Genomic DNA, 25,432 nt, shown 5'->3' on the forward strand with positions numbered 1-25,432 from the left:
CGAGTTTGGGCATTTCGATACTCTGATGATGTTCTGGAAACAGTTGGAGTACGGGGGTACATTTTGGAGTGCTGAGGCAAGGACTCATGTGCGGACCATAGAGGAAAGGTGCAAACCGCAGAGCAAATATGCGGACTGAAGAAATCCTCTTGCGGCCGCAGAAAACAGAATCTGCAGGTTTGATGGCCGAACTTCGGAATCTTATATCTTTTAATCTACAAGAAATTTGGAGATGATCCAAAAATAAAAGTTATAGCTCTTTGAGTTTATTCTTCAGAAAGATAAACTATTCATTATTTGGACATTTGTTCTGAAAGTTATGGCCAATTTACTAAAGCTAAGTAGTGCAGTCACTGCTGAAGTGTGACCGCACAATTTGGATTGCGGCCGCCGAACCTAGAATGTGCGGACTGCACAAAACAATGTGCGGTCAGCACATTGGGAGATCAGATTGGTACCATATAAATGAGGGTTTCATCTCAATATTTTCACATTTGGACTTTGGGCGGTTGGTTTGTTGTGATTGTTCGTGGGTTTTTCAAGAACTTCATCGGGGTAAGTGATTCTAACTCGGATTCGGTTAATATATATGAATATATCATTGTTTGTATCATTTAATTAGTATTTTGAGATGAAAATTTGGTTTGAAATTGTAGAAACTTCATAAACTATAATTTGAGGATTTGAAGGTCGAGTTATGATTGGATTTGACTAATTTTGGTATGGTTGAACTTGTGGTTGAATGGACGTTCATATTTTGTAACTTTTGTCGGGTTCTGAGGTATATGCCCCACTGACGATTTTTGAGTTGAATTTCAGATTTTATTGGAAATTTAGTATTTCATATGGAATTGATTCCTATAATTGATGTTGACTGTATCGAATTAATTATGATTAGATTCGAGGCATTCGGAGGCCGATTCACGAGGAAAAGGCATATTGGAATAAAGAACTTGCACGGTTTGAAGTAAGTAACACTTCTAAACTTAGTCTTGAGGGTATGAATCCCTGAATTTCATGTTATATGAATTATTTTGAGGTAACGCACATGCTAGATGATGGGCGTGTGGGCGTGCACCATAGAAATTGTAACTTAAATAAATTTTGTAGCATTGCATAATCAAAGAATCATGTCATTTAGAAGCACAGCTCCAATGCTAGTTTTGCCTTCATGTTCTTGTACAGTGTATTGTGATACTTCTCGGATCAGTATTAGGTGTGTCTTAATGTAGGAGGGTAGAGTGATTTCTTATGATTCGCACCAGTTGAAGCCACATGAAAAGAACTACCATGTTCATAATTTAGAGTTGGAAGCCATTGTTCATGCATTGAAGACTTGGAGGCACTATCTCTATGGTGTATCTTGTGAGGTATTTATAGATCATCGGAAACTTCAACACTTATTCAAACAGAAGGATTATGATATTACTATGTTGTATCATCCCGAGAAGTCCAATGTGGTGGCCGATGCCTTGAGTAGAAAGATGGTGAGTATGGGTAGCCTTGAATTCATTACTGTTGGTGAGAGGTCTCTTGTAGTTGATGTTCAGGCCTTGGTTAATCAGTTTATGAGATTAGATATTTCGGAGCCCAGTCGGGTTCTAGCTTGTGTGGTTTCTCGGTCTTCCTTATATGACCGCATCAGAGAGTGCCAGTATGATGATACCCAATTGCTTGTCTCGAAGGACACAGTTCAGCACGGCGATGTCAAAGATATTACTATTGGAGATGATGGGATGTTAAGAATGCAGGGTCGGATTTGTGTGCCAAATGTAGATGGTCTGTGTGAATTGATTCTTGAAGAAGCCCATAGTTCGCAGTATTCCTTTCATCCGGGTGCCGCTAAGATGTACCAGGACTTGAGGTAGCACTATTGGTGGAGAAGAATGAAGAAAGCTATAGTGGGGTTTGTAGCTCAGTGTTTTAATTGTCAGCATGTGAAGTACGAGCATCATAGACCGGGCGGATTGCTTCAGAGACTTCAAATTCCAGAATGGAAATGGGAGCGTATTACCATGAACTTCGTAGTTTAACTCCCACAGAATCTGAGGAAGTTTGATTCTATTTCGGTGATTGTGGATCGGTTAACCAAGTCCGCGCATTTTATTCCAGTCGGTACTACTTATTCTTAGGATCGGCTGGCCAAGATTTATAACAGCGAGATTGTTCGCCTAACCGGTGTTCCGGTGTCCATCATTTCAGATCGGGGCATGTAGTTTACATCACAGCTATGGAGCAGTGCAGCAAGAATTAGGCACGCAGGTTCAGTTGAGTACAATATTTCACCCTCAGACGGACGGACAGTCCGAACGCACTATTCAGATATTGGATGATGTGCTACATGCTTGTGTTATAGATTTCGGGTGTTCTTAGGATCAGTTTCTGCCAATTGCATAGTTTTCCTATAATAACAACTACCAATCAAGCATTCAGATGGCTCTGTATGAGGCTTTATATGGGAAACAATATTGATATCCAGTGGGGTTGGTTTGAGCCCGGTGAGGCTAGGCTATTAGGTACTGATTTAGTTCAGGATACTTTGGAAAAGGTTAAATTGATTCAGGAACGACTTCACACAGCGCAGTCTAGGCAGAAGAGTTATGCCGACCGGAAAGTTCGCGATGCTGCTTACATGGTAGGAGGGAAGGTACTACTTCGAGTTTCACCTATGAATGGTGTTATGAGATTCGGGAAGAAGGGATAGTTGAGTCCTAGGTATATTGGGCTTTTTGAAATACTTAAGAAGATTGGAGAGGTGGCTTATGAACTTGCATTGCCGCCTAGTATATCGGGTCTTCATCTAGTGTTTCATGTATCCATGCTCCAGAAGTATGTCGGAGATCCGTCTCATGTTTTGGATTTCAGTAGAGTGCAGTTGGATGGTAATTTGACTTATGATGTGGAGCCGGTGGCCATTTTGGACCGGCAGGTTCAAAAGTTGAGATAAAAGTACATAGCTTCAGTGAAAGTGCAGTGGAGAGACCAGCCAGTAGGAGATGCTACCTAGGAGACTGAGCGGGAGATGCGGAGCAAATATCCACGCCTATTTGAGACTCCAGGTATGATTCTAAACCCGTTCGAGGATAAACGTTTGTTTAAAATGGGGAGAATGTAATGACCAGCCGGTCATTTTTAGTATTACAGCCCCATTTCCCCATTTATTGAATATTTTATGCTCAATTGGGATTATGTGATTTGTCGGGAATGTTTCGGAATGAATTGGAACACTTAGTTCCAAGATTTAAAGCTTAAGTTAAAATAGTTGACCAGATATTGACTTATGTGTAAACGATCCCGGAATAGAGTTCCGATGATTTCAATAGCTCCGTATGGTAATTTTGGACTTAGGAGTGTGTCCGGAAAATTATTTGGAAGTCCGTAGTTAAATTAGGCTTGGAATGGCAAAAATGGGAAATTGAAAGTTTTAAAGTTTGACCGGGAGTTGACTTTTTGATATTGAGGTCGGAATCCAATTTTGGAAATTTGAAATAGGTCCGTCGTGTCATTTATGACTTGTGTGCAAAATTTGAGGTCAATCAGACTTGATTTGATACGTTTCGACATCGAATGAAGAAGTTGGAATTTGTTAGTTTTCATTAGTCTTGAATTGGGGTGTGATTCATGGTTTTAGTATTGTTTGATATGATTTGAGGCCTCAAGTAGGTGTACGTTATATTATGGGACTTGTTGGTATATTCGGATGGGGTCCCGAGTGGCTCGGGTGTGTTTCGGGGTGAGTTTTGAACGAGTTTGGGCATTTCGGCACTTTGATGATGTTGAAACAGCTGGAGTGCAGGGGCACATTTTGGAGTGTTGAGGCAAAGCCTCATGTGCAGACCGTAGAGGAAAGGTGCAGACCGCAAAAGAAATGTGCGGACCGTAGAAATTCTCTTGCGGCCGTAAAAAAGAGAACCTATAGGTTTGATGGTTAGACTTCGGAAGCTTATATCTTCAAATCTACAAGGAATTTGGAGATCATCCAAAAACGAAAGTTGTAGCCCTTTGAGTCTATTCTTCAGAAAAGTAAACCATTATTCATTTGGATAGTTGTATCGAAAGTTATGGCCAATTTTCTGAAACTTAGTAGTGCAATCACTGCTGAAGTGCGACCGCACAATTTAGATTGCGGCCGCGGAACCTAGAATGTGCGGACCGCACAAAATAATGTGCGGTCAGCACATTGGGAGATCAGATTTGTACCATATAAACGAGGGTTTCATCTCATTTTTTTTTTCATATTTGGACTTTGGGAGCTTGGTTTGTGGCGATTGTTCGTGGATTTTTCAAGAACTTCATCGGGGTAAGTGATTCTAACTCGGATTTGGTTAATATACATGAATATATCATTATTTTCATCATTTAATTAGTATTTTAGATGGAAATTTGGGGAAATTTTAAAAACTTCATAAACTATAATTTGAGGATTTGAAAGTCGATTTGTGATCAGATTTGACTAATTTTGGTATTGTTGGACTCATGGTTGATTGGGCGTTCATATTTTGTAACTTTTGTCGGGTTCTGAGGTTTGGCCCCACTGACGATTTTTGAGTTCAATTTTTGATTTTATTGGAAATTTAGCATTTTCATATGGAATTGATTCCTATAATTAGTGTTGACTGTATCGAATTAATTATGAGTAGATTCGAGGCGTTCAGAGGCCGATTCGCGAGGCAAAGGCATATTGGAATAAAGAACTTGCTTGGTTTGAGGTGAGTAACACTTCTAAACTTTGTTCTGAGGATATGAATCCCTGAATTTCGTGTTATGTGAATTGTTTGGAGGTGACGCACATGCTTGGTGATGGACGTGTGGGCATGCACCATAGAAATTGTTACCTAAATAAATTTTGTATAGTTGCATAATCAAAGAATCATGCAACTCTACGAAGTGATGGAGAATAATCTGATCGTGAAGAAATTGCAAATATATGTTTCATGGACATAAAAGAAGATAGCAATGAGGACTCAGGTGAACTTGGCCTCATGGCAGACGAAGGAACAGGTGAGGAAGAGGACTCAGGTGAACTTGGTCTCATGGAAGACGAAGGGACTAGTGAGGTACGTCTTCCTACATGTCCTAATTGTTATGTACTCCAAGAATTTATTGATATTGCTCTTGCAGATATTAAGAGAGTTCTAAATGAACTTAAAAAAATCAAAAGAGAAAAGAAAGACTGGGCTTTAAAGTTGGAAGTATGTGAAATTGAGAGAGATATGCTTCAAGATGAAGTTAATGAACTTCAACTTCAACTAAATGGATTGCGAAAATCCACCAGTCATAGTTCTATTAGATCGAATCAAATTGCTCCTCATACATCTTCGACTAGAACTAGAAATCTTATTGCATATGCTTATTGTTGCAAAAATTTTCACAACACTAACTAATGCAGGAATAGAATCAGAGGAGAAAAAGGCTCTGCAAATCCCAATAATCCCTCTTGTTTTTATGCGGAAAACTTGGTCACACTTCTAACCATTGCAGGTTCAAGAACAATAGGAGATGGGTCTGGCGACCCAAGTCTTCTAGTCAAGATAATACTCAGATTTTAACCATTCAGGACCCAAGCACGCGTGGGTACCTAAAAATAAGTAATCCTTTTTTGCAGGAACACCGCAAGAAGAATCGAAAAGGAAAATGGTACCTTGATAGCATGTGTTCCAGACATATGACTGGTGATAAATAATTATTCAAAATGGTCACCAAACTAGATGGAGGAACAGTCACCTTTAGAGATAAATCAAAAGAAAATGTAATTGGAGTTGGAAGAGTTTCCCTCAGCTCAACATATGATGTAGACGAAGTATACCTGGTTGATGAACTTGGTTACAATCTTTTCAGTATCAGTAAACTATGTGACAATGACTACGAGGTTCATTTCAAAAAACATGGTTGGTTTATTGAAGATGAATCAGGTAAAGTTATTCTCTTTGGAAATAGGGACAGAAATGTCTATATTATCAGTAACTTAGATAGTTTTGGTAATCAAATCTGTCTAGCTTCTATGATTGATGATCCTTGGGTATGGCATAGAAAACTTGGTCATGCCAGCAACCATACTATTCATAAACTTTCCAAAAATGATTTTGTTATTGGCCTTCCAAAACTAGATTTTTCAAAAGATCAAATTTGTGATGCATGTCAACTAGGAAAACAAACCAAGTCCTCTTTTAAAATTAAAAATATTATTTCTACTACAAAGCCTCTTCAACTCCCGCATATGGACCTTTTTGGTCCCACTAGAAATGTTAGTATAAGTGGTAGAAAGTATGCATTTGTTATAGTAGATGATTTTTCTCGATTCACCTGGGTTATCTTTCTAAGTCATAAATATGAGGCATTAAGGAATTTTGAAGTCTTTTGCAAGAAGGTGCAGCGGGAAGAAGGTTACTACATATCCTTCATAAGATGTGATCATGGAGGAGAATTTGAAAGCAAAGCATTTGAGAACTTCTGTAATGATCAAGGGATCTCTCATAATTTTTCATCTCCAAGATCACCGCAATAAAATGGAGTAGTGGAACGTAAAAATAGAACCTTGCAAGATATGGCAAGAACCATGATTGTAGAAAATTCTCGTCCACACCATTTCTGGGTAGAAGCTGTAAGCACAACATGTCACATCATCAACAGATGCCTAATGTGACCTATTCTCAAGAAGACTCCATATGAACTATGGAGAGGAAAAAGACCCAACAACAGTTATTTTCATCGTTTTGGGTGCAAATGCTTCGCACACAATAATGGAAAAGATAATCTTGGTAAGTTTGATCCCAAAAGCGATGAAGGTATTTTTCTTGGATACTATCCCTCTAGTAGAGCATATAGAGTTTTTAACAAGCATACTTTATCTATTGAAGAATCTATACCTGTTATTTTTGTGGACATTAACCCTCGCTTAATGAATGAACAACTTCCTGAAGATGAGAAAATTTCCATAGTTCAAAAGTCAATCAATACAGGGGTGAACACTCCTGATGAAGTAACTGTTCAACAAGATCAGTCGACTAATAGTCCTACAGAAAATCAAGGATCTTCTACAAATGATCCAACAAATTTTGTTGAAAAGGAGCCAATATTAGTTGTTCTAGATGAATGGAAAAGTGAGCCTGGATATCCACATAAGTACATCATTGAAGATCCTCAGGAAGGAATGAAAACTAGAAGATCACTAAAGCAAATACCGAATGTTGCTCTCATATCCAGTTCGAACCAAAAAGGTGGATGGAGCACTTGGGGACAAAAGCTGGATAATTGCAATGAAGGAAGATCTTGATCAATTTGAGAAAAATAAGGTATGGGAACTCATTCCTAAACCACCAAATGCATCCATTGTTGGAAAAAAATGGGTATACAAAAATAAGTTGAATGAATCTAGACAAGTTGTGCGAAATAGAGCTAGACTGGTCGCACAAGGTTATTCACAACAAGAGGGAATTGATTACGAGGACACTTTCGCCCCTGTTGCCAGGGTAGAATCAATTCGCATTCTATTAGCCTATGCTGCTCACAAATGCTTTAGACTATTTCAAATGGATGTGAAAAGTGCTTTCTTAAATGGGTTCATCTCTAAGGAAGTAGTTGTTAAGCAACCTTCGAGATTTGTAAATGAATCATTTCCAAATCATGTCTACAAATTGTCCAAAGCACTGTACGGTCTAAAGCAAGCTCCTAGAGCTTGGTATGAAAGATTTAGCTCATTTTTACTCGAACATGGGTTTGACAGAGGTAATATTGATACTACTCTTTTTATCAAACGATCATCTCTAGGTAATTTAATTGTACAAATCTACGTAGATGATATTATTTTTGGCAGCACTAACCCTGTTTTGTGCAAGGACTTTTTAAACATCATGAAAGGGGAATTTGAAATGAGTATGATGGGGGAACTAACGTTCTTCCTTGAGCTTCACATCAAGCAAGTACATAAAGTGATCTTCATTAGTCAAAGAAAATACACAAAAGAACTCATCAAAAAATTTGGCATGTCAAACGCAAAGGCCATAGGAACACCTATGAGTCCATCAACTACCTTGGATGAAGATAAAGACGGTAACGGTATTGATGAAACAATGTATCGAGGTATGATTGGCTCCCTACTCTATCTTACAGCTAGTCGACAAGATATTATATTCAGTGTTTGCGAATGTGCAAGATATCAGCCAGCTCCTAAAGAATCCCACTTGAATACTGTTAAATGTTTTATCAGATATTTGATAGGGACTGTCGACAATGGATTATGGTATGAAAGTTTAGAAAGTTTTGATCTCAAAGGTTTGTCAGATGCAGATTTTGCAGGAGATAAAATTGATAGGAAAAGTACAAGTGGAACATGCCAATTACTTGAAAAATCTCTTATATCTTGGCATAGCAAGAAACAAAGCTGTGTAGCCTTATCTACCACTGAAGCGGAATATTTGGCAGTAGGCACACAAGTATTATGGATTATGACTCAACTATTAGATTATGTTTTAAGTCTTAACTGTGTTCCTATTATGTGTGATAATACCAGTACTATTTGTCTATCAAAAAATTATGTGCATCATTCTAGGGCTAAGCATATCGAGATTAAGCATCATTTTCTACGTGATCATGTTGCTAAAGGAGATATTGTGTTAGAATTTATAAATACTAAAAATTAGTTAGCGGATATTTTTACAAAACATTTGCTTGAAGAAAGATTTTGTTTCCTCCGTAACAAAATTAGTATATGTACAATTCCCGTATAACTATGTTTAATGTTTTCCACAATTGTCTAATTCAATTTTTTTTACCATATATTTTCTTGTAATTTTCACCCCAAACAAAATCTTTTAAGTACTTGATTAGTTTGTATATGTATTAATTGTGAACCGACGGTGGGCTTGTAGAAGGCAACTTTTCAGTTGTCCTTCACATGTCTCTCCGAGAATCGAGGCATCCTCTCAAATCCTTTTTATCCCCTTTCCCTCGATCATATCTCCCATTCTCTGAAAGAAACCCAATCTCTATCTCTCTATTTTCTTTTACTCATGGCCAAAACCAAACCCTCTCCTTCCTCTTCTATACCGAGAAGAAGCCATCGCTTCAAGAAAATCAAATATGACCTTGTTGATGTAGAATCCTCAAAAAGCACAAATCATCTACTGAACAAAGAAGAGTCGAGTGAATCTCAAGAAGACATTGTCATCTCCCAAAAGAAGGCGGGAAAATGACTAATGGAGTCCATACCTAAATAATCTTCTCAGAAAAAAGGGAAAACTGAAAGTGTAGAGTTTGGCCCTGAAGACAAGATGAACTTCTATGGCCCTAAAGAAAAGGCTAGGTTTGTTTCCTTCAAAGGAAAGTCTATTTCTTTTGGTCGCACTGTAAGTTTAAAGTCTATGCAAAACTCTCACTGTGATGTTTTGTCTGTTTTCAAACTTTAGAAACTTGTTTCCCTATTTGCTATTGTTGGTGATAATGTCTATGAAGAGTCTATGTGTATGTTTTATGCAAATTTACTTGTGAATGATAAAGAAGATTTAGAATCCATGGTTTTAGGAACTCATATTATTCTTGACTCTTATCAGTGTGAGAGAAGCTTTGAAACAAAGTTTGTTGGGTACAATTTTTTTGTGCAACACTCCTGGCCATATAATTTTGAATTGTCATTTGAGGAAATCAAGAGTGTGTTGTCTGAAAATCCTCCTGATATAGGTCGAAAGAATTTGAAGTTTGAACACCTTGTCCTAGCCCGCATTATTGCTACCCCATACTGGTTCACTGAGTACTCTGTCTCTCAGAGATATATTTGTTCTGTATTATATGGTAAATGGTAAAGCTATCAACTGGTTTGCCTGGGTACATCAGTACATACTTGAAAGCATCAGGGATGTTTCATCTTCTGCGAAAAGTTTTCCCTATGGTTTACTAATCTCTCACATCTTGAAAGTTATGAAAGTGGATCTATCTCTCTATGCTCCTAAAACTATCTCTAGCACCTATGGCAAGACTACCTTTTCTATGATGGGATATACTTGATTTAGGGAACATGGCTTAATAATGACAAAGCACCGGAGTTCATCCCTCCTCAGAGCAGTAGAGGGATCAAATCTGAAGCCAACAAATCCTCTTCCTCAGATCAGCTACTGCTGATGCAGCAAAACATTGCAGGTTTCAAGGAATTACTAACCTCTATGCAGGAGCAGATGGATAAGATCAGGAAAGTTATCAAGGAAACTGGAGCAAACGTGGCTAAGCTAAGGATCACTCTCCAAGCCACAAGGAGGCAAGGGATCAAGTCCATGCAGGATGTCACTGAGAAGCTGACCAAAGTCACCAAAAGATATTGACACTTCTTATGACTGCTTCTGCACTAAAGTGATCAACACCCTGAAGTATTTCCTTGGAAGGAATTAAATGTCTAGGATACTTAGACAATCTTTTTATTTTATTTTATGAGGTGGTTAAAACTATTTCTTTTGGTTGTGCATGTCAGTTGACTATGCTCACTATAACTGCTCAACTGTCTATTATCTTTGCTGCTTAACTAGTATTATTACTGCAAATTATTTTTCTTGCTCTTTTTGATTGATGTCAAAAGGGGAGAAGAAATAAAAAGAGTACAGGTACAAGACAGGGGGAGAAACACACAAGAACCAACTTCAAGACAAGGGGGGTACAATTGAAAAAGGGAAGTACCCATAAATTATTGTCATCATCAAAAAAGGGGAGATTGTAAAGTTTAGAATTTTATTAATGATCAAAAATCTAAAAGAAGTCTTGACTAATGATATATTCTTGTATACAGATTCGATAAGCAACAATGTTGATAAAAGGAAAGAAAATCCTACTCAACGGCTTTGTATTTTAATTTATTTTTTACATGAAAAATAAATCAATCAGCCAAAGTAAAAAGAAGGAAAGTCAACAATCAGCATTATCAAAGATTCTCAAGCGCGCAAGAATGGGAAGAGAGCAAATCAAGGCCACAAATCAAATTCGGTAGATTCTGCAGAAGCTCAAATCAAGGAGGAATAAAGGAAGCAATTCATCAAGATTAAGAATGAATCTAACTAATATTTCAAGCTATTTTCATCAGGCTACCCTTGGGTCTTTCTCTTAGATATATATGCCTCAAAAGGAAAGGAATCCTAGAATTGTTGCAATACAATCCCAGAAGACAAGGAAATAGAAGACTCATCAAGCTATAAAGGAAGAAGCAGAAGAATATTCAAAGACACGCAACTACATCATTTGTTTCTAAGCCTTTCTAGTTCTTAGTACAAACATTGTATTCTTGAGTCTACAAGTGTCATATAATATAGGAACCGTTAGAACACAAAATGAGATTTGTGTCAACATTGGAAAGAATCACTGTTGCTATATATTGTTGGTGGTGAACGTACTAAAATCATCACTGTTGTAAAAATTTATCAAATATTTAAGAGAACCCTTGTGACCCAAGGGAACTAGACGTAGGTACCATACCGGTACTGAACCAATATAAAAATTATTGTGTCTTCTTTACCTTTCTGTTCAATTAGTTTATCTCTACTGAAATCATTCACTGCGCAAAGTCTAATCGACTAAACTTATACTTAGTCAACTAATATTTTTAAATCAGTTACAATTCACCCCCATCTTGTTCTTTCACAAATTGCTAACTTGTTCTCTAAGAGGGCTCCTGGGACACTACAATCTAACATAGAGAAGAACCTGAAAGAAAGAATCAAAGTTGTGTCCTTGAGGACAGGAAACATGTTGGCAGATCCGATTATAAAATCTAGATCCAAGGTGGTGAGCAAATGGACTGGAACAAATGAGGAGTAGAAAATTGGGGAGCCAATGGGCGAGACTAGTAATGCTAAAAAGGAAAACGAAGAGAGAAAATACATGCCTGCTTTACATTTCCCTCAAAGGATAAAGCATAAAAAATTAGACAAGTGTTTTGGGCAGTTCTTGGAGATGCTCAAACAATTATATGTGAACACTCCCTTCATAGAGTTGCTCACTCAAATGACCGCTTATGAAATATTCTTAAAGGAGATGTTGTCGAGCAAAAGGTTGTTAGAAGAAACAACAATGATCAAGCTTAATATCCACTGCAGTGCCATATTGCAAAATAAAATTCCTCAAAAGTATGGAGATCCAAGAAGTTTTACCATACCATGCTTTTTGTGGATTGAGAAGTTTGACAAGGCCTTGTATGATTCAAGTTCATCTATAAATCTACTTTTCTATTTTCAGAAACTTGAAGGTGAGATTGGAGTGATCAAGTCTATACCAGTATACTCGCAACTGGCTGATAAGGCAACAATCATACCCGAGTAAATAATCGAAGATATGTTAGTGGGAGTGGATAAGTATTTGTTCTCCGTTGATTTTACTGTGGTAGACATGGAGGTGAACAAGGATGTGCCTATAATTCTAGGGAGGTCACTCTGTTCCAAGGGTAAAGAAATTCTTGATATTTATGATGGGAACTCATGTTCAGTGGAGAATGAGAAAGTGGTTTTCCAGATGAAGAGGATGATGAAGTATCCTAGTGATGAAGCGTCTGCCCACTCTTGTTTCAAGCTTGATATGATTAGAGAGTTGATTGAAAAATGTCAGTTTGACAAGCTTGTATGTAATCCTCTATAAACGCGTATCACTCAATCTAACATAGTGGAGGATGAAGATCCTTAAATCAAGAAAGAGGTTAAATCTCTTGAAACTAATAATCATGTAGTAGATGAGGAGGAACTCAAGAAGGAGGCATCTAAGCCTAGTGTGTAATTAAAAGTTCTCCTTGCTCACTTAAAATATGCTTTTCTTGAAACTAACAATTTTTCTATGATTATTTCTGCTTACTTGATAGGTAAATAGGAACACAAGTTGGTTGAGCTACTAAGAAAGTGCAAAAAGGCAATTAGTTGGACCATAGCTGATATTCAGGGAATTAGTCCAGCTATTTGCATGCACATGATTTTATTGGAAGAAAATAGAAATCCAGTAGTGCAACATCAACGCAAGTTGAACAAAAATTTAGAATAGGTATTGCAAAATATATTATCAAATTGCTAGATGCAGGAATGATTTTTCCATCTCTAATAGCCAATGGATTAGTCATGTGTAAGTTGTACCAAATAAATGGGGCATGACAATGGTGAAGAACGAAGATAATAAGTTGTTCCCCGCAAGAACAATTATCAGGTGGAGAGTGTGCATTGATTATAGAAGGTTGAATGATGCAAGAAGGAAAGATCACTTTCCACTTCCTTTTATTGATCATATGCTCGAAAAAGTGGCTGGACATGAATGTTATTGCTTTTTGGATGGGTAATCATGCTACAATTAGATACCCATTGCCCCTGAAGATGTTGAGAAGACCACATTCACTTGTCCCGTGTGAATTTTTGCTTATCGGAGAATATTGTTTGGATTATGTAATGCACCAACCATTTTTTAGATGTGCATGATGTATATCTACTCATATCTGAATGTGAAATGCTTTGAGGTATTTATGGATGACTTCACTTTGTTTGGTGATGATTTCAATGACTACTTGAAGAACTTGGAACTTGTGCGTAAACATTGTGAAGCCACTTACCTATTACTCAACTGGGAAAAATGTCACTTCATAGTAGAAGAGAAAATTGTTATAGGCCACAAAGTGACTACGAATGGAATTGAAGTAGACAGAGCAATGGTTGATGTGATTGCTAGACTTCCACCACCTACTTCTATGTAGAGCATTAGGAATTTCTTGGGACTACTGGGTTTTATAGGATGTTCATCTAAAACCTTTCGAGCATCAAGCCATTTACTGCATTGCTATCAAAGGATGTCAAGTTTGTGCTCACTATGGAGTGCCTAAGGGCATTTGAATTCATTAAGGAAGGACTTATTAGTGTTCCTATTATGGTGACACCTGATTGGGTCAAGCAATTTGAGATAATGTGTGATGCTAGTGATATAGCTCTAGGAGCAGTTTTGGGACAAAGAAAGGATAAAATATTTAGGTCTATCTTGTAATGATCCGACTAATCATTTTGCTTTCCCATTCCTTTATTTAACACGTTCCGTATGTATTTTTCCTATTTTATGACTTGTGGGGAGAATTGTTTTGGTTTCCGAAGAGTTTAGGTTGAATTTAAAACACATAGTTCCATAGTAGTGGCCTAAGGTGGCCAGGTTTGACTTAAGTCAACAATTTGAGTAAACGAAAATCGGGATTCAAGAGTTCCAAAAGCTTTGAATGATAATTTTGGACTTGACTGTATATTCGGATCGAGTTTACGGAGATTCGGGAGTGATTCAACACTTATTGTTGGAAATTGGCATTTTGAAGATTTTATAGTTCTCTATGTTTGACATAGAGTGGACTTTGGTTATATCGGGTCTCGTTCGGTATTTCGAGCCTAGGATAGGTTCTTATTATCATATAGACTTGCGTGTGAAATATGATTCCATTCGAGTTGTCTAAATATGATTCATGGTGTTCTGAGTTAGTTTATAGAATATAGAAGCTGGAAAGATTGATTTGTAAAGCCCCGTAAAATTTTGCATAAGGAATTTAAGGTTTCGTGGTGCCGAAGTAGGCTTACGTGTTTGAGGATTTTAGAAATTCTGCTCGCCGCGGCTAGGACTTTTTGGGTTGAACAATACGTTGGGGAGTAAAGAAAAAATTTGGGCAGAAATTCTTCGCTGCGAGCAAGCTTGCTGCAGCTAGAATATTGCAGAATCACTTTGCGGACCGCATAATGGCCGCAGAGTGAGGCAGGAATGGGCAGCTTTGGATGCCATTCTGCGGTTGACTATGCAATCGCAGAACTATTCTGCGGTTCATTATGCGCCCGCAGAACAGGTCTGCAGGCCGCATAGTGACCGCAGACCCAGGCAGGCGACCCCCAGTTTTGGCCACCGAATTATGCGGCCGATATGCGGACCGTATATTAATTTTTCAATCGCATATGCGACCGCAGATCCTGTTCCAGAGCTTCATTTTTGGTTTTTTATAACCCAACCCTACTTAGTTAAATAGACTCAATGGACCATTTTTGAGCTAAAATCTGATGTTTTAGAGAGAAGTGAGAGTGTTTTAGAGAGAGAGTAAACCCTAGGCTAATTTTCATCAATATTTGCCCAAGATTTGGGAAAATTCATAAGGAAAACTCACAAGGTCTTCATCCTAGAGGTAAGATTCTACACCCTAACCCTTCATTTCGAAAGTTAACTAGAAATGGGAAATTAGTTAGATGATTCTTGGGTATGTGAGTTGGTTATTTTGCATGCATGTGTTATCAAGGGGTGTAGGATGATTGTTGAGCTCAAAATGGTAAATAATGGGTTGTGGGATGATGGAATCCTCCATAAAAAGACCTTGAAACCTCAATGCACACCTAGTGTCTGATAAAATGCTCAAATGAGCTAGAACCATGATCATCGTCCTAATTTTGGTTCAATTTGTTATATTTCTCAAATAGATTGAAGTTGCTAAGAATTTTGGAACATTTTAGAGTTTAAAGAAGCTCCATTGAGGTATGTTGGCTAAACTCCACTCCTAGAATTAAATCCCATGGTATTTATGCAATTTATGTAAAGTCTCGAATTGTTCATCATGAAAGTAGCTATTCCAAATAAGCTTGTGATGAGAGATATATGTACAATATGTATCCCAAAATGATTTTATTATGTTATATTATCATTTGAGAATATGTTCAAAGTATGGGCTGTGCATTAATGTAAAGTCCCGAATTGTTCATCATGAAAGTAGCTATTCCGAATAAGCTTGTGATGAGAGATATATGTTCAATATGTATCCCAAAATGCTTTTATTATGTTATGTTATCATTTGAGAATATGTTCAAAGTATGGGATGTGCATTAATAATGCGACTTCAAGTCAAGTTCAAACGAAGGCTATTATGCCGAATTTTGTGAAAATATCTATGTGCCTAAGACTCTTAATTGGTCACATGTGTACTAAAAACTTTGATTTATAATGCCTTATTATTGATGAGGATGATGATGTTTGATAGTGAAAAAGGAGAGTATAGAATACTAAATACGGTCGATGTACCAAGAATAATTTTATAATTGTGGCCACTAGTGCCAATAAAATGAAAAATGTGAAAAAAGTATGAAATGCGATGATGGGTATAAAAAGGTTGATGTCTCGAATGAGACGGCCTAGCCGATCGGGTCATGATCGGATGTCATGCCGCACACATGGTGGTGATTGTGCTGGAAATTATGATTTTGGTTAATATATCTGATGAGATGGCCTAGCCGATCGGGTCATGATCGGACTCCGTGCTAAAAGTATGGTGGTATTTGGTATTGTGAATATTGGAATCATGAATGGTGCCATATTGGTACTAAAGACCTCCCAACTTAAAATATGGAAATTTATTTGAACATTATCTTGATCCTAATTTGAGGTTTGATGTTGTTTGAGGCTTCACTGATATTATAATTGTACTTGCTCATATTATTTATCATTCTATTGAGAGGGTGTTTTGTTATTCATACTAGTACTATTCCATATATACTAATGTCCTTTTCGCCGGGGGCACTGCATCTTCAATAGATGCAGGTGGTTCGACAGCATGAGATACTGATCAGTGATAGCGGTACACTCTCTTCCCAACAGACTTGGTGAGCCTCATTTCATGTATCTTTTGTTCCTTGTGTATTGTGTTTGAGGTATAGCCAAGGCTTTATTGCCGGTATTATCATAATACTCTTCTGTATCTATTAGAGGCTTCGTAGACATAGTGTGGGTTGTATATTGGTGCTGGGGAAGTCAAAAAATATTATGTTGTATTTGAATTACTTGTTCCACTTTAGACCATGAAAACATGTGTGAAATTTGAGACTCTAAAATGAAGTAACAAAAGGTAAGAAATTGGTATTGCAGACATGATTACTTTATTGTTTGATTAACAAAAATAGGTATTTTCTTTATTCATGAATGGGTTTGGGTAGAAGCAAATCTAATAGGCTTGCTTGGACGGGTTCACTCGGTTGAGCGTCGGTCGCGCTCCCCGAGTTCGGGGCGTGACATGATTAATTTTGTATGGGGTGCGATTCTTGGTTGCGATATTATTGTATATGTTTCGAGGCCTCAAGTGTGTCCGAGTTACATTTTTGGACTTCTTGGTATGATTGAAATGGGTCACGGGTGGCTCGAAAGAGTTTCGGACTATCCGAAACATGTTCACAATTTGTCAAATTATGCTCGTGGTGGTGTACTTTGCAATCGCGAAGAAGGTCCCGTGATCACGAATAATAAGTTTTGTAGGGGAAGTTGTTTCTATTCATGAAAGTGTACAAGGTCCAACAAACACGATGGAGGACCTGGCTTCTCTTCGATAAGCAACAATGTTGATAAAAGGAAAGAAAATCCTACTCAACGGCTTTGTATTTTAATTTATTTTTTACATGAAAAATAAATCAATCAGCCAAAGTAAAAAGAAGGAAAGTCAACAATCAGCATTATCAAAGATTCTCAAGCGCGCAAGAATGGGAAGAGAGCAAATCAAGGCCACAAATCAAATTCGGTAGATTCTGCAGAAGCTCAAATCAAGGAGGAATAAAGGAAGCAATTCGTCAAGATTAAGAATGAATCTAACTAATATTTCAAGCTATTTTCATCAGGCTACCCTTGGGTCTTTCTCTTAGATATATATGCCTCAAAAGGAAAGGAATCCTAGAATTGTTGCAATACAATCCCAGAAGACAAGGAAATAGAAGACTCATCAAGCTATAAAGGAAGAAGTAGAAGAATATTCAAAGACACGCAACTACATCATTTGTTTCTAAGCCTTTCTAGTTCTTAGTACAAACATTGTATTCTTGAGTCTACAAGTGTCATATAATATAGGAACCGTTAGAACACAAAATGAGATTTGTGTCAACATTGGAAAGAATCACTGTTGCTATATATTGTTGGTGGTGAACGTACTAAAATCATCACTGTTGTAAAAATTTATCAAATATTTAAGAGAACCCTTGTGACCCAAGGGAACTAGACGTAGGTACCATACCGGTACTGAACCAATATAAAAATTATTGTGTCTTCTTTACCTTTCTGTTCAATTAGTTTATCTCTACTGAAATCATTCACTGCGCAAAGTCTAATCGACTAAACTTATACTTAGTCAACTAATATTTTTAAATCAGTTACAATTCACCCCCATCTTGTTCTTTCACAAATTGCTAACTTGTTCTCTAAGAGGGCTCCTGGGACACTACAATCTAACATAGAGAAGAACCTGAAAGAAAGAATCAAAGTTGTGTCCTTGAGGACAGGAAACATGTTGGCAGATCCGATTATAAAATCTAGATCCAAGGTGGTGAGCAAATGGACTGGAACAAATGAGGAGTAGAAAATTGGGGAGCCAATGGGCGAGACTAGTAATGCTAAAAAGGAAAACGAAGAGAGAAAATACATGCCTGCTTTACATTTCCCTCAAAGGATAAAGCATAAAAAATTAGACAAGTGTTTTGGGCAGTTCTTGGAGATGCTCAAACAATTATATGTGAACACTCCCTTCATAGAGTTGCTCACTCAAATGACCGCTTATGAAATATTCTTAAAGGAGATGTTGTCGAGCAAAAGGTTGTTAGAAGAAACAACAATGATCAAGCTTAATATCCACTGCAGTGCCATATTGCAAAATAAAATTCCTCAAAAGTATGGAGATCCAAGAAGTTTTACCATACCATGCTTTTTGTGGATTGAGAAGTTTGACAAGGCCTTGTATGATTCAAGTTCATCTATAAATCTACTTTTCTATTTTCAGAAACTTGAAGGTGAGATTGGAGTGATCAAGTCTATACCAGTATACTCGCAACTGGCTGATAAGGCAACAATCATACCCGAGTAAATAATCGAAGATATGTTAGTGGGAGTGGATAAGTATTTGTTCTCCGTTGATTTTACTGTGGTAGACATGGAGGTGAACAAGGATGTGCCTATAATTCTAGGGAGGTCACTCTGTTCCAAGGGTAAAGAAATTCTTGATATTTATGATGGGAACTCATGTTCAGTGGAGAATGAGAAAGTGGTTTTCCAGATGAAGAGGATGATGAAGTATCCTAGTGATGAAGCGTCTGCCCACTCTTGTTTCAAGCTTGATATGATTAGAGAGTTGATTGAAAAATGTCAGTTTGACAAGCTTGTATGTAATCCTCTATAAACGCGTATCACTCAATCTAACATAGTGGAGGATGAAGATCCTTAAATCAAGAAAGAGGTTAAATCTCTTGAAACTAATAATCATGTAGTAGATGAGGAGGAACTCAAGAAGGAGGCATCTAAGCCTAGTGTGTAATTAAAAGTTCTCCTTGCTCACTTAAAATATGCTTTTCTTGAAACTAACAATTTTTCTATGATTATTTCTGCTTACTTGATAGGTAAATAGGAACACAAGTTGGTTGAGCTACTAAGAAAGTGCAAAAAGGCAATTAGTTGGACCATAGCTGATATTCAGGGAATTAGTCCAGCTATTTGCATGCACATGATTTTATTGGAAGAAAATAGAAATCCAGTAGTGCAACATCAACGCAAGTTGAACAAAAATTTAGAATAGGTATTGCAAAATATATTATCAAATTGCTAGATGCAGGAATGATTTTTCCATCTCTAATAGCCAATGGATTAGTCATGTGCAAGTTGTACCAAATAAATGGGGCATGACAATGGTGAAGAACGAAGATAATAAGTTGTTCCCCGCAAGAACAATTACCAGGTGGAGAGTGTGCATTGATTATAGAAGGTTGAATGATGCAAGAAGGAAAGATCACTTTCCACTTCCTTTTATTGATCATATGCTCGAAAAAGTGGCTGGACATGAATGTTATTGCTTTTTGGATGGGTAATCATGCTACAATTAGATACCCATTGCCCCTGAAGATGTTGAGAAGACCACATTCACTTGTCCCGTGTGAATTTTTGCTTATCGGAGAATATTGTTTGGATTATGTAATGCACCAACCATTTTTTAGATGTGCATGATGTATATCTACTCATATCTGAATGTGAAATGCTTTGAGGTATTTATGGATGACTTCACTTTGTTTGGTGATGATTTCAATGACTACTTGAAGAAATTGGAACTTGTGCGTAAACATTGTGAAGCCACTTACCTATTACTCAACTGGGAAAAATGTCACTTCATAGTAGAAGAGAAAATTGTTATAGGCCACAAAGTGACTACGAATGGAATTGAAGTAGACAGAGCAATGGTTGATGTGATTGCTAGACTTCCACCACCTACTTCTATGTAGAGCATTAGGAATTTCTTGGGACTACTGGGTTTTATAGGATGTTCATCTAAAACCTTTCGAGCATCAAGCCATTTACTGCATTGCTATCAAAGGATGTCAAGTTTGTGCTCACTATGGAGTGCCTAAGGGCATTTGAATTCATTAAGGAAGGACTTATTAGTGTTCCTATTATGGTGACACCTGATTGGGTCAAGCAATTTGAGATAATGTGTGATGCTAGTGATGTAGCTCTAGGAGCAGTTTTGGGACAAAGAAAGGATAAAATATTTAGGTCTATCTTGTAATGATCCGACTAATCATTTTGCTTTCCCATTCCTTTATTTAACACGTTCCGTATGTATTTTTCCTATTTTATGACTTGTGGGGAGAATTGTTTTGGTTTCCGAAGAGTTTAGGTTGAATTTAAAACACATAGTTCCATAGTAGTGGCCTAAGGTGGCCAGGTTTGACTTAAGTCAACAATTTGAGTAAATGAAAATCGGGATTCAAGAGTTCCAAAAGCTTTGAATGATAATTTTGGACTTGACTGTATATTCGGATCGAGTTTACGGAGATTCGGGAGTGATTCAACACTTATTGTTGGAAATTGGCATTTTGAAGATTTTATAGTTCTCTATGTTTGACATAGAGTGGACTTTGGTTATATCGGGTCTCGTTCGGTATTTCGAGCCTAGGATAGGTTCTTATTATCATATAGACTTGCATGTGAAATATGATTCCATTCGAGTTGTCTAAATATGATTCATGGTGTTCTGAGTTAGTTTATAGAATATAGAAGCTGGAAAGATTGATTTGTAAAGCCCCGTAAAATTTTGCATAAGGAATTTAAGGTTTCGTGGTGCCGAAGTAGGCTTACGTGTTTGAGGATTTTAGAAATTCTGCTCGCCGCGGCTAGGACTTTTTGGGTTGAACAATACGTTGGGGAGTAAAGGAAAAATTTGGGCAGAAATTCTTCGCTGCGAGCAAGCTTGCTGCAGCTAGAACATTGCAGAATCACTTTGCGGACCGCATAATGGCCGCAGAGTGAGGCAGGAATGGGCAGCTTTGGATGCCATTCTGCGGTTGACTATGCAATCGCAGAACTATTCTGCGGTTCATTATGCGCCCGCAGAACAGGTCTGCAGGCCGCATAGTGACCGCAGACTCAGGCAGGCGACCCCCAGTTTTGGCCACCGAATTATGCGGCCGATATGCGGACCGTATATTAATTTTTCAATCGCATATGCGACCGCAGATCCTGTTCCAGAGCTTCATTTTTAGTTTTTTATAACCCAACCCTACTTAGTTAAATAGACTCAATGGACCATTTTTGAGCTAAAATCTGATGTTTTAGAGAGAAGTGAGAGTGTTTTAGAGAGAGAGTAAACCCTAGGCTAATTTTCATCAATATTTGCCCAAGATTTGGGAAAATTCATAAGGAAAACTCACAAGGTCTTCATCCTAGAGGTAAGATTCTACACCCTAACCCTTCATTTCGAAAGTTAACTAGAAATGGGAAATTAGTTAGATGATTCTTGGGTATGTGAGTTGGTTATTTTGCATGCATGTGTTATCAAGGGGTGTAGGATGATTGTTGAGCTCAAAATGGTAAATAATGGGTTGTGGGATGATGGAATCCTCCATAAAAAGACCTTGAAACCTCAATGCACACCTAGTGTCTGATAAAATGCTCAAATGAGCTAGAACCATGATCATCGTCCTAATTTTGGTTCAATTTGTTATATTTCTCAAATAGATTGAAGTTGCTAAGAATTTTGGAACATTTTAGAGTTTAAAGAAGCTCCATTGAGGTATGTTGGCTAAACTCCACTCCTAGAATTAAATCCCATGGTATTTATGCAATTTATGTAAAGTCTCGAATTGTTCATCATGAAAGTAGCTATTCCAAATAAGCTTGTGATGAGAGATATATGTACAATATGTATCCCAAAATGATTTTATTATGTTATATTATCATTTGAGAATATGTTCAAAGTATGGGCTGTGCATTAATGTAAAGTCCCGAATTGTTCATCATGAAAGTAGCTATTCCGAATAAGCTTGTGATGAGAGATATATGTTCAATATGTATCCCAAAATGCTTTTATTATGTTATGTTATCATTTGAGAATATGTTCAAAGTATGGGATGTGCATTAATAATGCGACTTCAAGTCAAGTTCAAACGAAGGCTATTATGCCGAATTTTGTGAAAATATCTATGTGCCTAAGACTCTTAATTGGTCACATGTGTACTAAAAACTTTGATTTATAATGCCTTATTATTGATGAGGATGATGATGTTTGATAGTGAAAAAGGAGAGTATAGAATACTAAATACGGTCGATGTACCAAGAATAATTTTATAATTGTGGCCACTAGTGCCAATAAAATGAAAAATGTGAAAAAAGTATGAAATGCGATGATGGGTATAAAAAGGTTGATGTCTCGAATGAGACGGCCTAGCCGATCGGGTCATGATCGGATGTCATGCCGCACACATGGTGGTGATTGTGCTGGAAATTATGATTTTGGTTAATATATCTGATGAGATGGCCTAGCCGATCGGGTCATGATCGGACTCCGTGCTAAAAGTATGGTGGTATTTGGTATTGTGAATATTGGAATCATGAATGGTGCCATATTGGTACTAAAGACCTCCCAACTTAAAATATGGAAATTTATTTGAACATTATCTTGATCCTAATTTGAGGTTTGATGTTGTTTGAGGCTTCACTGATATTAAAATTGTACTTGCTCATATTATTTATCATTCTATTGAGAGGGTGTTTTGTTATTCATACTAGTACTATTCCATATATACTAATGTCCTTTTCGCCGGGGGCACTGCATCTTCAATAGATGCAGGTGGTTCGACAGCATGAGATACTGATCAGTGATAGCGGTACACTCTCTTCCCAACAGACTTGGTGAGCCTCACTTCATGTATCTTTTGTTCCTTGTGTATTGTGTTTGAGGTATAGCCAAGGCTTTATTGCCGGCATTATCATAATACTCTTCTGTATCTATTAGAGGCTTCGTAGACATAGTGTGGGTTGTATATTGGTGCTGGGGAAGTCAAAAAATATTATGTTGTATTTGAATTACTTGTTCCACTTTAGACCATGAAAACATGTGTGAAATTTGAGACTCTAAAATGAAGTAACAAAAGGTAAGAAATTGGTATTGCAGACATGATTACTTTATTGTTTGATTAACAAAAATAGGTATTTTCTTTATTCATGAATGGGTTTGGGTAGAAGCAAATCTAATAGGCTTGCTTGGACGGGTTCACTCGGTTGAGCGTCGGTCGCGCTCCCCGAGTTCGGGGCGTGACATGATTAATTTTGTATGGGTTGCGATTCTTGGTTGCGATATTATTGTATATGTTTCGAGGCCTCAAGTGTGTCCGAGTTACATTTTTGGACTTCTTGGTATGATTGAAATGGGTCACGGGTGGCTCGAAAGAGTTTCGGACTATCCGAAACATGTTCACAATTTGTCAAATTATGCTCGTGGTGGTGTACTTTGCAATCGCGAAGAAGGTCCCGTGATCACGAATAATAAGTTTTGTAGGGGAAGTTGTTTCTATTCATGAAAGTGTACAAGGTCCAACAAACACGATGGAGGACCTGGCTTCTCTTCGTGAACACGAAAGAGCCTACGCGAATTCAAAGAAGGAAGAGGAAGGGAAGGGCCTGCCATCCTTTAGCCTTCGCGAACGTGGGTGTGGATCCGCGAACATGACTAGCTAAATTCTCTGACTTTCTTGGGGCATATTGTATCAGGTGAGGGTATTAAGATGGATCCCAAGACATCGAAGTAGTTTAGAGTTAGCCTCGACCTACCACAACAATTGAGATCAGGAGTTTCTTAGGGCTAGAAGGTATTATCCTCGGTTTATGAAGGACTCCTCGTCTATTGCAGCTCCTCTAATCAGATTGACTCAGAAGGTCATCCAGTTCAGGTGGTCTGACAATTGTGAGGCGAGCTTTTAGAAGCTCAAGACCGCACCAGTATTGGTTCTGCCTTCTAGTTCGGGGATGTACATTGTATATTGTGATGCTTCACGTGTTAGGTTGGGTTATGTATTGATGCAAGAGGGGCGAGTTATTGTATATGATTCTCGTTAGTTGAAGCTCCACGAGAAGAATTACCCTGTGCACGATTTATAGTTAGCTGTGATAGTTCATGCTCTCAAGATTTAAAGGCATTATCTTTATGGAGTGTCATGTGAGGTTTACACCGATCATCACATCTTACAACATCTATTTAAGCAAAATGATCTTAATCTGAGGCAAGGTTAGTGGCTTGAGTTACCGAAGGACTATGATATCACCATTCTTTATCATCGGGGCAAGGCGAATGTGGTCGTAGATGCCTGAGCAGAAAGGCCGAGAGTATGGGTAATTTGGCATTCATTTCAACAGAGGAGAGGTCGTTGTCTTTGGACATTCAATCCTTAGCTAACCGACTTGTGAGGCTGGATATTTTTTAGACCAATCGAGTTTTGCATGTGTTGTGGCTCAGCCTTCCTTATTCTAGCAAATTAAGGCTTATTAGTAAGATGATCCGCACTTCTTGTTCATAGAGAGATGATACTACGGGGTGATGCCAAAGAGGTGAAGATTGGTGATGATGGTGTTCTATAACTCCAGGGTCACTTATGTGTTCCTAATGTTGATGGCCCGAGGGAGTTGATTTTGCAGGAGGCACTCAATTCATGTTAATTGATTCATCTAGGTGCCATAAAGATGTATCGTGATCTGAGGCAGCATTACTGGTGGCGGCGGATGAAGAAGGTCATAATTGAGTATGCGTCGAGATATTTAAATTGCCATCAGGTTATCTATGAGCACTTGAGGCCAGGTGGTTTACTGCAGCAGATGGTTATACCGGAGTTGAAATGGGAGCGCATCACTATGGATTTTGTGGTTGGTTTGTCGCGGATGTTGAGAAAATTTGATGTTATTTGGGTCATTGTCAATAGACTGACCAAGTCTACACACTTTATTTCGGTTTTGATTACATATATTTCAGAGAGGTTGGCCCGGATTTATATTCAGGAGATCGTCCGGTTGCATGGCGTGCCTATTTCTATTATCTCTAATCGAGGCACTCAGTTCACTTTGCATTTCTGGAAAGTTGTACGGAGTAAGCTGGGTACCTGAGTAGAGCTCTGTAATGCCTTTCATCCGCAGAATGACAGAGCGGACA

The 25,432-nt window shown here is 37.8% G+C and overlaps 3 protein-coding genes across 3 annotated transcripts; all 3 read left to right on the forward strand.

Annotated features, from left to right (window-relative positions):
* The first annotated feature begins 1,484 nt into the window (after window positions 1-1,484).
* Window positions 1,485-2,704, forward strand: LOC138895749 (uncharacterized). Its single transcript, XM_070180474.1, has 2 exons — window positions 1,485-1,864; window positions 2,434-2,704. Exons 1-2 carry the CDS (start codon window positions 1,485-1,487, stop codon window positions 2,702-2,704), a joined length of 651 nt encoding a protein of 216 aa, XP_070036575.1.
* Window positions 2,705-11,805: 9,101 nt separating this feature from the next.
* LOC138895750 (uncharacterized) lies at window positions 11,806-12,291 on the forward strand. The gene has a single exon (XM_070180475.1). The coding sequence runs from the start codon at window positions 11,806-11,808 to the stop codon at window positions 12,289-12,291; it is 486 nt and encodes a 161-aa protein (XP_070036576.1).
* A 6,058-nt stretch (window positions 12,292-18,349) lies between these two features.
* On the forward strand, window positions 18,350-18,835 carry LOC138895751 (uncharacterized). Its single transcript, XM_070180476.1, has one exon. It carries the CDS (start codon window positions 18,350-18,352, stop codon window positions 18,833-18,835), a length of 486 nt encoding a protein of 161 aa, XP_070036577.1.
* The last annotated feature ends 6,597 nt before the right edge of the window (window positions 18,836-25,432 follow it).

This window comes from Nicotiana tomentosiformis, chromosome 7 (genome assembly GCF_000390325.3).
Source record: "Nicotiana tomentosiformis chromosome 7, ASM39032v3, whole genome shotgun sequence".
NCBI lineage: Eukaryota > Viridiplantae > Streptophyta > Magnoliopsida > Solanales > Solanaceae > Nicotiana > Nicotiana tomentosiformis.